We start from the raw sequence: 15,658 nt of genomic DNA on the forward strand, positions 1-15,658 counted from the left end.
GCAAATCAAAGGGAAGGGATGGGCATATATGGACAGAAAAATTATGGGAGGCATTACTGATAAACTAAGCTATACTGTATGTCATTAAGCTTAAGAATTTTTTTGTTAGTTTCAAATCAATATCACCCATCTTTTAATTTTATGGTCTAATTTTACAATTGATATTCATAATGAGGGCTCTGAATCATTAAAGGAGTAAAATGGTAAAGTTCAGTATAAAAGATCAAAGGATCTTTAGTGAAAATTCCACAAATAGTTACTATGCTTTGTGTAAGAGGACAATGTCTTCCAAGTTACCATTCTCTTACGGGGTAACTTCAACTTTAAATATTTTTTTCTGATTTGGAACCAAAATATGCTTTCCTCTCCCTTGCAATTGTTAGGGTCCTTTTTGCCTTCTGGAGAAATGCAAATATTATCTTCCTACAGCTTTTTTAAAACTGGAGATTACCTATGGTATTACCATTTGTGTTTTTTATCTTTTTTTTTTTTTTTAGATTTTATTTATTTATTCAACAGAGAGAGAGACAGCCAGTGAGAGAGGGAACACAAGCCGGGGGAGTGGGAGAGGAAGAAGCAGGCCCACAGCGGAAGAGCCTGATGTGGGGCTCGATCCCGGATCGCCGGGATCACGCCCTGAGCCGAAGGCAGACGCCCAACCGCTGTGCCACCCAGGCGCCCCTGTGTTTTTTATCTTAAGAGTATTGATATTTAGTTTCTTTACATGATTTAGCATTCTGGGACCCTCAAGTCCCTTTTCTGATCTCTCTGAAATTCTGGTCTCTCAAGATTCTTTTTAAATGGTAATGCGGTTAAAAAGTACTACAGATATCCTGGAAAAGTCAATAGTATTTTCCTTTTGTTATCAAGATTTTCATTTTACTTCCATTTAAATTATGAGAAAACTTTAGGTTAACCACCAGTTACAATAAACTTAGCTCACAATATATTATGGGCAACTAAAGTTCCAGCACTTTTTCAGAAAAAAGTGTTCTTTATAACTGCTAGAGAAACTGTGTGGGCTTTTAGAGAACAGCTGCTCGTTCAGCGGGAAATCCACTGGACACCTCCATCGCAGGGTTAATGGGGAATATAGCATCAGATGATGGAGAAATAATGAGGTCAAATCTCAGGCACCACCATGGAAATTCAAAATAAAGCAAATGATTTCACTGAGAGTTCTTACTTTTCCCAGAAACTTCTACGTAGGGCCCTTCCTATCCAATAACATGACAAGTTATATGCCTAAAAGGTTAAGATCTTGCATATAAAAGCAAATAAACAAAAACACAAACAAATTTTGGCCACATAAGGAGATTGGACTGGTTACAGATTTTTCAGCTAGATCCTACAGTGTCCTCTTGAACCCCCAAAAGGCAAGTGGCATTCACCAGTAAGGCCTTGCCCTGTGATCAACCAGCAGTACTGAAGGGCTCTGTGCACTAATACAGAACTATCTACAGAGAATAGATATTTAAGTAGCTGGAATACAGTGGGTCACAACAGAAACAATTATCTAACACAGGAGATAGGGGAAGGGAGGGAAAACTGAATGGGAAGAAATCAGAGGGAGACAAACCATGAGAGACTCTTGACTCTAGGAAACAAACTGAGGGCTGTGGATAGGGAGGTGGATGGGGGGAAGGGGTAACCGGGTGATGGGCATTAAGGAGGGCACGTGATGTGATGAGCACTGGGTGTTATATGCAACTAATGAATCATTGAACATTATATCAAAAACTAATGATGTACTATATGTTGGCTAATCGAATTTAAATAAAAGAAAGAGTAGCTTAAAAACTCAGAAACAAACATTTAAAAAGTTCTATTACTGAGGCCTGCTAGAAAGTTGCAGTAAGTGGGCAAATAAGGATTGGAACATAGGCAAAAAGGACAGCAAATTGTGAGGCAAAAGCGTAGAGTCTAAGTCTCAAGCTTCATTGTTTATAATTAAAAAAAGAATAACAAACAAAAAACAAACTACCTGTATATTATATGTTATCCCCTAAAACCTCTCTTAATGAGGAAGGGCAAGGAAAGACAAATTCCACTGAATGGAACAATTACTAGTTTTTTTTTAAACACATGGTTTTCTAATATTGAAAATACAATGTAAAATAAAAATTGGCATAGATAAAATATATTTTTCTGAACTTTCATGTAGGCAGCTTCTAACAAAGAAAAGTATTATATCTCAAGTCATTCTTCACAAATGAAATATCCACAGCTTTTTTGGTTTCAGGAGAATGACCATTCATTAATATGCACCTCATGTCTCCTAACAGTTTGGTTAAAAAAAAAAAATATATATATATATATATCATAATTCAGGAATTAAACACACACACATTTCTGGAAACTGTTTTCTCAAAAACTGTGTGTTTTATCTATATGTATACACATACTATTGTGTATGTATGCATCTTTATTTAGATTCTAGGGGGAGGAAATTTACTCCATCTGAAATAAAATTTTTTTACAAGAGAATATTGCCTCTGAGTCATCACCTATCTGAAATAGAAAAATATGTCTTTTACTTAGGTGCACCTTTAAAATTAACTTCAAGTAAACTAGAACAATATTAGTTTTTTTTTAATTGGAAATTGTCCGCATCATTATCTCTAGAGCGTATCATTTTCAAGATAAGGTTTTGTTTTCAACATTGTGCAATGGAAAACAACAATACAGACATCCCAAAAATGACAGAGCAATTCAAAATATGAACTAGATTAAAGAAAAAAGGCAAGATTCTTATTAACATGGATTTTTTTCCTCACAGGAAGTTTTTCATTAGAGTTCATCCACTCAACAAGCTATACTAAAATTAAGACAAAATGTATCTAAGTGGCATATTTTCTTTTATACTTGTTAGAAATACTAGATAAGGCAATCCATATGAATTTGCTTCCAATTTTATCAAGAGTGTACCATGTCTTATTGAAAGTTTTAGTGTTCACTTCATAATATGTTCCATTTAAACCTTTTACCTTCTTGATGCTATGCTATATGCCTCCTTATGAGATATAACCATAATAAGAAACATTCTCATCAGTGCATAATATTGCTTTTGGAATCAAATCAAGCATTTCAAGCACTTATAACTCATTCACTCATAGGCTAGGCTGGGCCTATATATTTTAATTGATGCATTTTATATATGATCAACTAAAATCATATGTCAGTTACTAAATTGAATAAAGAAATAAAGCCCTAGTTATCACTGTGCTTAAAATCATTTCAAAATATATTCAAAGTTTAGCCTAGAAGGTGGATACTTTGGCTCTGTGCACTCAGAACACAGCTTATTTGTATGTCTCAATTTCTATAAATACAGGTCTAGTACTAGAAAGTTCCTTTCATGTCCTGAGATTTTATGTTTATGTCTGAAATATTTTCCAATGAAAATAGTTTCTTAATAGTTTTAATTTACTAAATTTAAATGTGAAAATTTATCTTTTCCAGCTTTACTGAGATATAATGGACATATAACATTGTGTAAGTTTAAGGTATACAATATGATGATTTGATACATGTATATATTGTGTATACAATGTGATGATTTGGTACGTGTGTGTGTGTGTGTGTGTGTGTATTTACCACATCCTTCCCACATGTAATTACCATTTGTTGTTATTGTTGTTATAAAGAAAACATTAAAATTTTACTCTTATAGCAATAAACGTGACAATTTAATGTGACATACATTAGATTAGATTGGATTAGATTAGGAAAGGAAGTTGCTAGAGGTTTTCAAATTAAATGTTGCTTCAATGGCTTCTGTTACATTCTATATCTTAATTTTATAATCCATCCAATAAAAATCTATAGCTCATGCACTTGAAATCACCTAAGGACATGAAAGATATATATCAAGGAAGTCATCAAGAGGATCACAAAAAATGATGGAATTGCCCCCGTGACATGCTATGATGCCAATTCATCTACAGAACAATTGTATATGTTTCTACTTTCTTGCAATGGGTCAGGCAGAAACATTTTGTAGCTGAACAGCATGCATGACACTGAAAAAAATATCATATATGTATGATTATTTTTAAATAACCTGTATAAAAGTGGTCACATATGTCTCTGTCTGGTTAAAAGCACAGAGCTGCATCCTTGATTGATCCAGTTTGGTTTTACCCCTGTGAGAAGTAAGAAGGTTAGGTACTGAAGTTTAGAAATGCAGAATGATGAAATAGTTTAGTCAACTGATTTAAAATGTTTAAAGTCACATACCTGTAAGTAAAAATTAGTTATATGTTAGAAAACACATGCTATATGCTCAATGCAAAGCAGTATCTTTGAACCACAGTAATAAGACTGAATATCATTTAACACAGACTTTAAAACAATTAACTCAACAGTTATATAATTCTATTATTTAGGGGATGCATTTAAATACTATAATGTGCTAAGGCAATCTTTTGCATTCTGTTTGCTCTTTATAACAACCATTTAAAAATAAGTGATTCTCAATACTAGAGTCGGTAAGAGTAGGAGTATATAGTTTTTAAGAAGTATATTCTAAAATTAGAATTTCTTGGTTTACTTTTAATTATATTTATTTAGTTTTGACATTTAGAACAGCATTGAAGGAAAAATGTTTTCAAATTTATCAAAATATAAAGAGTAAGAAACACTGATTCAAATGTCAGACCAAAATTTCATTGTTTTCAGACACATAAACAAATACAGTAAAGATGAAAGATTTTTCAAATAGTTTGAAACCAATCTGCAAAAAAAGAAATGGTTAAGTAAAATTCTACAGGAGTCTTCTTTTGTTTTGTTTTGTGTTTTTAAGAATCTATGCATAAAGACAGGATCAAATACCAGCTTAATTGTACAAATAATGTATAGTATAATTATAATTATAAAATTGTATAATTATAACTAATGCCTAAATCTTGCCAAACCAAATGCAATTCTAGAAGAGATTCTTTTATTTTCTGAAATACAATGATAAGAAGAAATCTAAACTGCTTTCTTGGTGAAAGCAATAACTGCCTGTTTCAGGAAAAAACTTCATAAAAAATCTAAAGAGAGACCAAATAACAACATAATTAAAACCACCATCTACTAAAAAGACATAAAATATTTAACCTTGATGACTACAAATATTTAAACAATATTTTATTAAATCAATAAAAGGAATGCATTTCATAACAAGTAAGCATGTTTAACTTTCTCCAAAGATAGCAGCTTTTAAAATTAAAAAGATTGAATACTGAATAGATGAATGGGTAGATGGATTAATGAATCAGTGAATCAGGTAAGCAATGTAATGTCTGTTCCTCTGCCTGGGATTCCCTTCTCCACTATATCCATTCAATGAAATGATCTCCATCCTTCAGGGTCTGGCTCAAGCACCACCTCCTCTCACATGCCCTCAGCCTGATAGAGTCTCTTACTCAATGCATCCTCAGTAGACCGGTTTATTATTCTGTCATGGAATGTGCTTTGTTCTAGTTATATTATTGAGGTAGACTACAACTTAATAAATCAGCATTAAAGAGGATTAGAGGCCAAATATGAGCCAGCAAATGCACAATACCACTATACTAGAAATTTCGATCCTTAATTGCAACATTATGGTGCATAACAGAAAATAATTATATTCCTACTCACATCTTGCCTTTCTATGGTATGTAATATGGTAGTTAAAACTTGGGGTTCAAATTTTAAAAAGACCCCCAGAAACATCAGTGACTAATCAGCATCATTTCTTAATCTTTCAGTGTTTCAGCTATCTGTAAATATAGACGAATAATACCCATTTTCCTGGCTGTCATAAGGAGGAAATTTATATAATGTAAATGAAATATGTAAAATTTTTCCTTGGTCTCTTTGGAGTTTTTTTCTTTTGGGTCCACTTCTCAAGTGCTGAGTTGTTCACTTCACCTATTCTGAAGAAACAATTTATCTTTTCTCAGTAAAACCTCCTTCAAATGCCATTTCCTCTGAGAAGTACTCCAATGTATTTTTAAGATTAGTTATACTCTCCTCTATCCTGTCTGAATATTTTGTCCTAAAACCAAACTCTGTTCTAATTCTTTTTTATATGTTTAATTATAGTTTCTGGTTTCTCTATGTGTTTCTCCTCAAAGGCAGGAACCTTGCTTTACTCTTTATCACTTAAGACAGCGCCAAAGACAAAGACCTACAGCCTACATTTACTGAAGAACTGAGTGCACTAATGATGTGTCTTCCTAATGTCTAGCAGGAGTACGGCAACAGGAAGATGCTCAGTAAATGGGAGTTGAACAAATGAATAGCAATGGTTTATAAAAAATGTTCTCTAATGTATTCCTTTCAATTCCCCCCCCCAATGATCAAAGTTAATGAGGGGTTTATTATTATGGAACATGAAATTTTGCATAAATGTGTTTGTAGTGCTTTAAATGACGTTCTCTTGAAGGTGGGTAGTTTGATTATGTAAAATTTGAGTATCATTGACCTCCTTTCTCCGAGGACCTCAGCTAGTTCCATCACAACTTTGGTATATGTTTTAAAACACTAAAGAACTATTAAGTAAAGCTAAGTATCTGCCTTTGGCTTGAAGAGGAATGAATGGGGCATCTCTCTAGGAGGAAATGTTTACACAGAATGTTTCCTCTCTGCTGAGTACACAATATGAGCCAATTCACTTAAGCAGCCTTGATAAGTAGATACATTTGTCAAAAGAGCAGTAAAAAAGTACTTGGGGATTAGATTCACAGCGAATAAAGGAGCTTCTCTGAAAGCTGTAAGCATCTGTACTACTTTAAAATCATATGATGCTGTTTTTGTTTTTAAATATTAGGAGAAATAAATTTGGATTAATGTTTTCCTTTGAAATTTGCATACACTTCCAAAGTCCATTTTACAATTCTGTAAGCTGCTTCTTCTTTCCATCTTTACAGCAAGAGAAGGAAGTAATCTGTAGTGATAGAAAACAAGAGAATGACTCTAATCTAGGAAGGAGCTCTCCATTAAAAAAAAATTAGTTATTAATTTAGTTTTTTAGAGTTTTAAATTTTGAGACTTGGCACAATTAAAAAAAAAAACACTGCACTCAAGAATTTAAGGCAGATGCCAATCACATTAAATCATTGCAGGTGGGTGAAATAATTTTTTTTTTTCCCCTCAGCAACTCTTAGCACAGTGCCTGGAGCATAGTAGAGCTCAATAAATATTTATTGAATGAATGGGTGCATTTCATGCTTCGTTTGAGGCTCATAATAAGGAAGCACTTCATTGCTAATGATAAAAATCTGTGCAGTGTGTTGCTAATGTTTCCTGCACGCTTAGAGGACCACAGTGTGCCTCAGGAGGCGGATGATTTTGAGAGCGGCCATTAATTCAGTGTTTGCATTCTGAAAAGCAGGGACAAGTCCTATTCTCATGCGTCCATGGAAGATAACAGTATGTCTTTCTCAATTCTGAGACAAACCCTATCTTGAGAGAAATGCTGATGTTCTACTGCCAATTATTTCCTCAGAACTGTTTAAGAGATTTTACTCAACACTTTATTTAAACTCATCTCTGGTCATCTTCTGGTAAGGCGTTTTATTATAAAATATTTTTACTTCATTCTGGAGTGTATATCAGGACAAGGACACTTGCCTATATAAGATCTGATATTAGAAGAAGATGAAAAAGTCTCCATCAAATATAATGGGAAAACAGGATGCTAGGCCATAAAAGAGAAGTTTTTCGTTTGTTTTTTGTTTTGTTTTGTTTTTTTTGTTTGGGGGGGGGAGGGAGAGGCATCAAAAGTTAAACACATTGTGTCCCTGTGTTCAAAATGCAGATTCTTCAACAGGCAAAGGGGGAAATAGCCTCAGCCCCTGAATAAAGAAAATGACATCTCAGAAACCTGGGTCAAAACATGCTAGGGATGAATTTAGGTTCACTTCCCATGCCAACTCAATCCATCACAGTGGCCGCTGGGAACACCACTGATAAGGACACTAAAGTTGCTTCCAGACTTAGGCAGAGAGAATTCAAAGGATACAACCCAGATCCAGTGTTTGGAACAAGTTTCCTGTGTCTTTTACACACTAAAATTGTGAACCACTGATCTACATCACACTACCTCTCTTGAATTTAGCCTGTAGCAAGTAACTACTTATAGTGTTTACGTGACCACTCAATTCCATAGCCATAATAACTGTTCATCAGGCACTTACCTTCCAAAAGACACGTATCTAATTATTAACCTACATCATTTACTCTTCATCACAATTCTCTTTTGCTTATACAGAAACTAAAAAACAACAACAAAAAAGAATGTTTTTGTAAATTGCTCAAGACCATAGAGTTAGTAAATACCAAAGCTAGAATTTAAGGCAAATATTCTATTTCCAGAGGCTGTATTCTTAAACATATCCCAAGGTAGCGCTTAAGACTTACATAATGCAAATATATTGAATCAGGCATTACTTTCTATTGGGTAATCAAGATTTGCCCTTTGGGTGAGGTTCATCAAGAACACGGCAATCACTCTTTCAAAGATACCCTAGGCGTGAAAAATTAGAAATCAGCAGAGGAGGAAACAAGTAGTTCAAAAATTTGGGAACTCAAGTGGCAGCTGAAGATTAGGGGAACAGAGCAGGGAGGTTAGCATGAAAGGGTAATAGAAGCACTTTCGATAAAGAAAATCTGCATTTTTTTAATGGTTCAAATGGAAAACCAAAACCAAAACCAAGTCGTACTGAGAAACATTTAAATCTCAAGCAGCTGGAGAGAAAGACTACAAACATAGGGTTTCACAGTTGGAGACAGCTTAATATTACCTCTAAGTTACCTGACAAATTTCCTAAAGATCTTTATCTTTTGTTATTTCTCAAGTCCAGTATAGTAAAGGGGGTTTGAATGTACTCACACTGTGAGATATGTCATGGGAAATTTTTTTATGAGGAAGGGCAAACGTTCTAAGTCTACAATTTTAAATCCGTACTTTTAGATGACAATAATGATGATGAATTCAATAATAAACACAATAGCTGGCACTGTTTTAGAGCTTACAACTCAAATATGGTGCTAAATGATTTAAAGCAATTAGCTTATATATTCTTTATTACAACCTATGAGGTAGCCCCAAGCTCCTGTGTATTATACCATATAAACCACAGATATGAAATAGAAAAGTATACATTTTTTCTCATGTAGCTATGACTATAAATATAAAAATGACAATCAAGAATATTAGAATGTTACCATCAAATTATCCTTAGACAACACAGTTTAAGGGTGCTAAATTTCATGCTTTTTAGGAAGGGTTTCTGGGATAGGTAGCAGAGTAACTTTATGGGTGGTTATAGCAACATTATCAACAATAGCCAAATTATGGAAAGAGCCTAAATGTCCACTGACTGATCAGTGGATAAAAAAGATGTGGTATATATATATATATATATACATATATGTATATATATATATATATATATATATGATGGAATATTACTCAGCCATCAAAAGAATGGAATCTTGCCATCTGCAATGATATGGATGGAGCTAGAGTGTATTATGCTAAGTTATTTAAGTCAGTCAGAGAAAGACAAATACTATATGATTTCACTCAGATGTAGAATTTAAGAAACAAAGCAGATGAACAAAGGGAAGGAAAAAAAAAAGAGAGAGAGGGAGGGGTGCCTGGGTGGCACAGCGGTTAAGCGTCGCCTTTGGCTCAGGGCGTGATCCCGGCGTTGTGGGATCGAGCCCCACATCAGACTCCTCTGCTGTGAGCCTGCTTCTTCCTCTCCCACTCCCCCTGCTTGTGTTCCCTCTCTCGCTAGCTGTCTCTATCTCTGTCAAATAAATAAATAAAATCTTAAAAAAAAAAAAAAAGAGAGAGAGGGAAGAAAACCATAAGAGACTCTAAACTATAGAGAACAAACTAAGGGTTGAGGGAGGGAGGTGGGCAGGGGATGGGCTAAATGGGTGATGGGAATTAAGGAGGGCACTACCCCTGAAACCAATTTTACCATATATGTTAACTAACTAGAATGTAAACAAAAACTTGAAATCAAAACAAAAAATAGTCTATTTCGGTAATCAAACAGTCTATAAACTAAATCACTAATTATAAAAAAAGACAGCTGGCCACTATGACATCACAAACCTCCTCTGGATGCCACAAGGTATGGAAATTTTTCAGAAGCATGGCTCAGTACCCCAGAGGAGAACTACTGGGTATTAACCCAATAGGGATGTGTGTTTTATCCCTGAAATGGACAAAGACAGGGCAAAGAAGATAGAAATACAACTGATCACAAGATTTGGACACTTGTCATGGCTCTGACTTTGAACTAGGTTTATAACTGGATAAAGTCACTTCCTCTTACTGAGCTGGCTTTTTAGAAAATGAGGTGCTAAATGGGAAGCTCTATAAGATTCCCTTCAAAATGTTATAATTAACATAGCAAGAAAAAGATTTTTGCCAGCCACTATAGGAGATCCGTTTAAGGTTAGCCACCTAGTTTTGAGCAAAGGAAAAAACGACCAGGTAAGAAATGATTCTTCCAAATATTAAGATCTAAAAAAGTGTTTGATAAACTCTGCCAGCTACTGAACTGCCTTAACACCTGGAATCCCAAACTTATTCAGAAAGTCTACTAAGCAATTGTGGTTTTTCAGCTCTGATCTTCATAAGCAGAAAAATGAGTAATTGAACTAGTTTCCCTTTCCACATGACACTGGGCTCAGATCACTTCCTGACAATCTGATTTTCTACCTTCAAGCTGAAACAACCAGACTTTTGAACTCTGGAGACAATACTTTTTCTGTGTAAAGGTTTTAAAAATAAAAAATAAAAAATTAATGTTATTCCTTACATTGTCATCTTGGAAAAACTTTCTTTGGCTACTTAGAAATACATAGTCTTAATTTATATAATCACTTATATACTCATGTATTCACTCAGTAAGTATTGAGCATTTACTATGTACCCAGCACTGGTCATATGGCTAGGACACACACACACACACACACACACACACACACACACACACACACGTATGTATCTTTATTCCAAAATCCACTAGAAATTCATGGAGGGCAGGTCTTAGTATAGGGTTAAGTGGATAAAAGGCATGTGATAAATGCCTCTCAAATACTTTCAAATGTGATCTAAAGAAAGGATTAATATTTTTAAGTGATATCTTGAAACTTTAAAGAGATGCCATAAAAATGCTTTGTCTTAATATTCACTTATGGACATTATATTCCATATTAATAAAAAACACAGTTCAATTAATAAAAGCAGTAATAAAAAAAAAAGTACCTGTTACTTTAAATATATGCAACCAGGTGTGGAGAAAGAAGTTATAAAAAAGTTTTGATAAAAGGTTACTGTTCTCAATGAGTTTAGAGCACCATTTGATGCATACGATAATTTCTCCAAAAAATTAATAAAATATAAGGCTAAACAATAAATCCAGGAAAAGACATAAAATTGGGCAGGATTCAAAACGAGGAGAGCACCTATCTCTTTGGGGAGAAATTAGGAAGGATGCAATAGTTATCACTTTTGAGCACTCCGAGTACTGTTCTAAGTGTTTTGCCCGTGTTCATTCATGTAACCCTTATTACCCAACCCTGTGATGTAAGGCCTAATCATTTTACACGAGTACTGTCTTAAAGGATGTGTATAGGATTTTGACTGGGGAAGGAAATCCCAAGCAGAGTGATGCACGATGCAAGTGTTTGCAGTCCAAAAGGAAACCAGGCAAGCACTGAATGACACAGCTGGTCAGCTGGCTGGGGCCATGGTGTGAAGACTTCATCATCAGCCTGTAATTCCAGAGAGTTAGGGGACCAAGCATACTTCAAAGGAGTGACATGATTAGGATTGAACCTGAGTAAAATTAATCAAACAAGTGACCTGGAGTAGATGGAAACTGGAGGCAGAGACCACCCGTTGGGACTCTACTTGGTATGGTTTAGGCAAGAAGTAGTGAGCGCAAAGGCCAACAAAGGTGATGGGAAGGAGCCATGGGTTCAACAGGCAGGAAAGTGTATATGACTTCACAACTGATAAAAAAGGGGATGAGGAAAGGGAAGACTTAAAGATACCTGGAGCTTTCAAATCTAGCTAAGTATGATTGCATCAATTCTGAAGAACCAGTAGTAAAACCTTACCAGACGAATCTTCAGCAAGCTGCTGTGTAAACTCACAAACACAAGAAACTACCCATCGGTCTGTAATATTAGGAAGAACTTATCACAGCAAAAATTGGAAATTTTCATTCATTTCACACTAGTTAGTAATAGGAAACAATGTGTATGAAACAATCTTACCTCTTTGCTGTATTCACTATCTGAATCACTGCTAAGTTCCTCAGTATTCATATTTTCCAAATCAGACTCCCCAGGTGCGATGGGCACTGTCACAGTGAGGCTGGGATTATGGATAAATGATTGACGATCACTTTCTTCCACCAAATATTTGTCCACGCTGCTTCCAAAACCACTGATTTTCTCTTTTTCTTTGTGGTAATTGTGATCTTTGTTCATTTCAGCAAGTGTCCGGTTAGAGATATAGTTCTCCTTCTTACTATTTTGATCTTCTGCTCTTGCGTCTTTGGAAATCTTTGGCTTTTTGGAAAATGCTTTGAGAATAAATTCACGTAAGGTTTGTTTCACATAATTGATTCCCTTCGTAATTCTGGCCACGGCAATCTGGAGGTTGTTTGCGTCAGTGTCTTCTTCAATCGCTGTAAGATTGTCCGAGCTGAATGAGCTCAATAATAAAGCCAGAAATAGGTTGAGGACCTACATCAGGATGGGGTTGGGGTGTGGAGAAATAGGGAGACAGGAAATAAAAAAAGAAAATAAGCACATTTTTCTGAAATACAGGCCAAAATCCAAACCAGCATTAAAGATCCCTGCACTGGGACACCTGGGTGGCTCAGTCCTTAAGCGTCTGCCTTTGGCTCAGGTCATGATCCCGGAGTATCTTAGCTCCTGGGAACTCTGGGGAGCAGAGGTCAGCCATACCCACGAAAGACTTAGCATGAGGAGCAAAGAGAATGCTCTCTCCTCATTCTTATTATGTCATTTTTAAGTTCATCTCTGCAGCAGGAGTCCTTTGGCCAAATTCCCTTTTATGGGCATAAAAAGCCCTCCTAATGTTTACCTGCAATTAATATTTGTCACCTATGAGAAAAAGGTAGAACAAGAAAATTGTGAGGAGTGTCTATTGTGCTGAAATAACCTAAGCCAAGCTCTGTGCTTGCTTTTCCCAGGAGGTACATGTCAGTTTGTTGCAACAAATGGAACATATAACACTTGCAAAGCTCCTGTAATAAAATATTCTGTCCAAGAATTGTGCCAGCTTGCAACTTAATGAGGCTTTTAAAGCATGGAAAAGGACCTGCCCACTGAACCCAATTCAAAGGAGATAATGGCATTATGACTGATTGGCCTCATGCCAATCATTTGGCCCTGGAAGAGATAATAAAAGAGGGCAGGACAACTCCTAAAATCCTGTTTGTGTGCAAAACCATTTCTGTTTTTCCTCCCTGAGGTAGGGGTCCAGGTAGACTCAACAATGTAAAAACAAACAAACAAACAAACAAACAAAAAACAACAAAAAAAACCTCACGGAGGGTTGAAAGTAATTAAATTATATTTAAATTATATTTAAATATTGTTTTAGACAGGAAACAAAAAGGTAATTGAAATACCCTTTCATGTAAGTCTCTTCATGGACAAAAGCATCTATATTACTAAAATAATCAAAATTAGGCCAAACTGAGGAGAAGGGACTTATGCCTGAATTTGGTCCCACCCAAAACAAGATGTAAGTAGAAGACCACAGGTTAAAAATGTCAATGTTAGTATCTTTGATTTAAGAGAAGAGTCTTAGGGGAGCAAGCAAAATCACAGGAAACAATTGTGATAAATCACGAAGGAATTCTGAGGTAGTTTACTTTCATTTTGGTCTTTATTGTCAATAAGAAAATGTATTTCATTAGGAGATACATGTTTGTTTGTGTGTATGTTTTAACAGGAATGTTGATGAGAGGCCAAGGGCCCATTCCACAACTTTAGTCTCCCTAATGAATGCAAGTGTTAATAGTCTTCCTTTTTTTCCTTTCAAATTTGTAATTAACTTTATTTTTCCACATTTATTGAGATATAATTGTTATATAACATTGTGTAAGCTTAAGTGTGCAACAGGGATGCCTGGGTGGCTCAGTTGGTTAAGTCCCTGCCTTCGGCTCAGGTCAGGATCCCAGGGTCCTGGGAAGGAGTCCCACATCGGGCTCCTTGCTCTGCAGGGAGCCTGCTTCTCTCTCTGCCTGCCACTCCACCTGCTTGTGCTCTCTCTCTCTGACAAATAAATAAATAAATAAATAAAATCTTTAAAAAAAATAAAGTGCACAACATCTTGATATTACATATTTATATATTGCAAAACGATTACCACTACAGTGTTAAGGAACACCTCCATCATGTCAAAGAATTACCTTTTTTTGGGGTGTGTGTGTGTGTGTGTGTGTGAACATTTAAGATCTATTCTCTAAGCAACTTTCAATGATATAATACAGTATTATTAGCTATAATTACCATGCTGTAAATTAGATCCCTAGAACTTGTTTATCTTATAGCTGGACTTTTGAATTTTGACCACCATTTCCCATTTCCCCCAACCCTCAGACCCTGGGAATCACCATTCTAGTCTCTGTTTCTATGAGTTTGGCTTTTCTAAGATTCCACATATTTCAATAATGTGCTCCTGCTCGGTCACATCTTCATTAAGGATAATAACAATAACTTCCATTCCATCAAAAATCATAATAGGACTCCACTACTGTATCAAAATCTACTGGTATCACAAATGAAAATGAATTCGATTCTGTATCACACATCCATTATCAAATTAAGCAGAGAAAGAAATCTTATAAGATGTATTAGATCTGATTCAACATCATTCTAATTGATGTTCTTTCTTATTGTTTTTAACCATTTTAACTAATCAGTAGTAAAATGAACTAAGGAATAAGTGAGAAAAAAATGAGATATCTGTTTATCATATAACTCTAATATGCAGAAGACTGTATCAGAAACATAATTTTCCATTTTTCTTTTCAGATTCTAATTCCACATCATTGGTAATTCCTTAACCAAGAGTTGGTTATCTATTTTGTGAATTACACTTCTCTTGTCTTTCATTATCACTAGTAAATAATGAATATCATCATGAGTCAGTCATTACCAGTTCTATATGGATTAAACATTCACCAAGATATCCCATCTATTTTTAACTATAAATTCATATTGCTTTTCAAAGTAAACCATGATCCTCACACCTGTGCTCATGCTTAAATATTATTTTACATATTATTCAAAGACCCACCTCCAAATTCTTCTTTGAGTCAATATTTAGAACTTCTCTCTTTTCCTTCAATGTGTCAAGAGCATTTATTTTTGCCTCACTGCTAGCACTTACTACTTCTTCCTTATCTGATAAGTCTGTGTACCACTTTCCTATGTCCATAGATTGTAATTACCTTGAAGACAGGGACTAACTCACAGGTATATATTTTTTAATCATCCTGAAATACCCAAACACATTTCCTTTCACAGAAAGTAATAAAAATATTGAATGAATAATTTGAGAGTGCCCAAGTAATCCCCGTCACTTCACCCTTGCCTGAGTGAATACTTA

The 15,658-nt window shown here is 35.1% G+C and overlaps 1 protein-coding gene across 1 annotated transcript in view; it reads right to left on the minus strand.

The window, feature by feature from the left end:
* The window catches only part of SCN9A (sodium voltage-gated channel alpha subunit 9), a 164,950-nt gene that overhangs the window by 50,222 nt on the left and 99,070 nt on the right, over positions 1-15,658 (minus strand). Inside the window, exon 17 of the mRNA XM_026492633.4 lies at positions 12,283-12,756. Within this exon, the coding sequence (XP_026348418.1) occupies positions 12,283-12,756 (474 nt within the window). The remainder of the gene's footprint in view (positions 1-12,282; positions 12,757-15,658) is intronic.

The sequence above is a fragment of the Ursus arctos genome, unplaced genomic scaffold (assembly GCF_023065955.2).
Source record: "Ursus arctos isolate Adak ecotype North America unplaced genomic scaffold, UrsArc2.0 scaffold_1, whole genome shotgun sequence".
NCBI lineage: Eukaryota > Metazoa > Chordata > Mammalia > Carnivora > Ursidae > Ursus > Ursus arctos.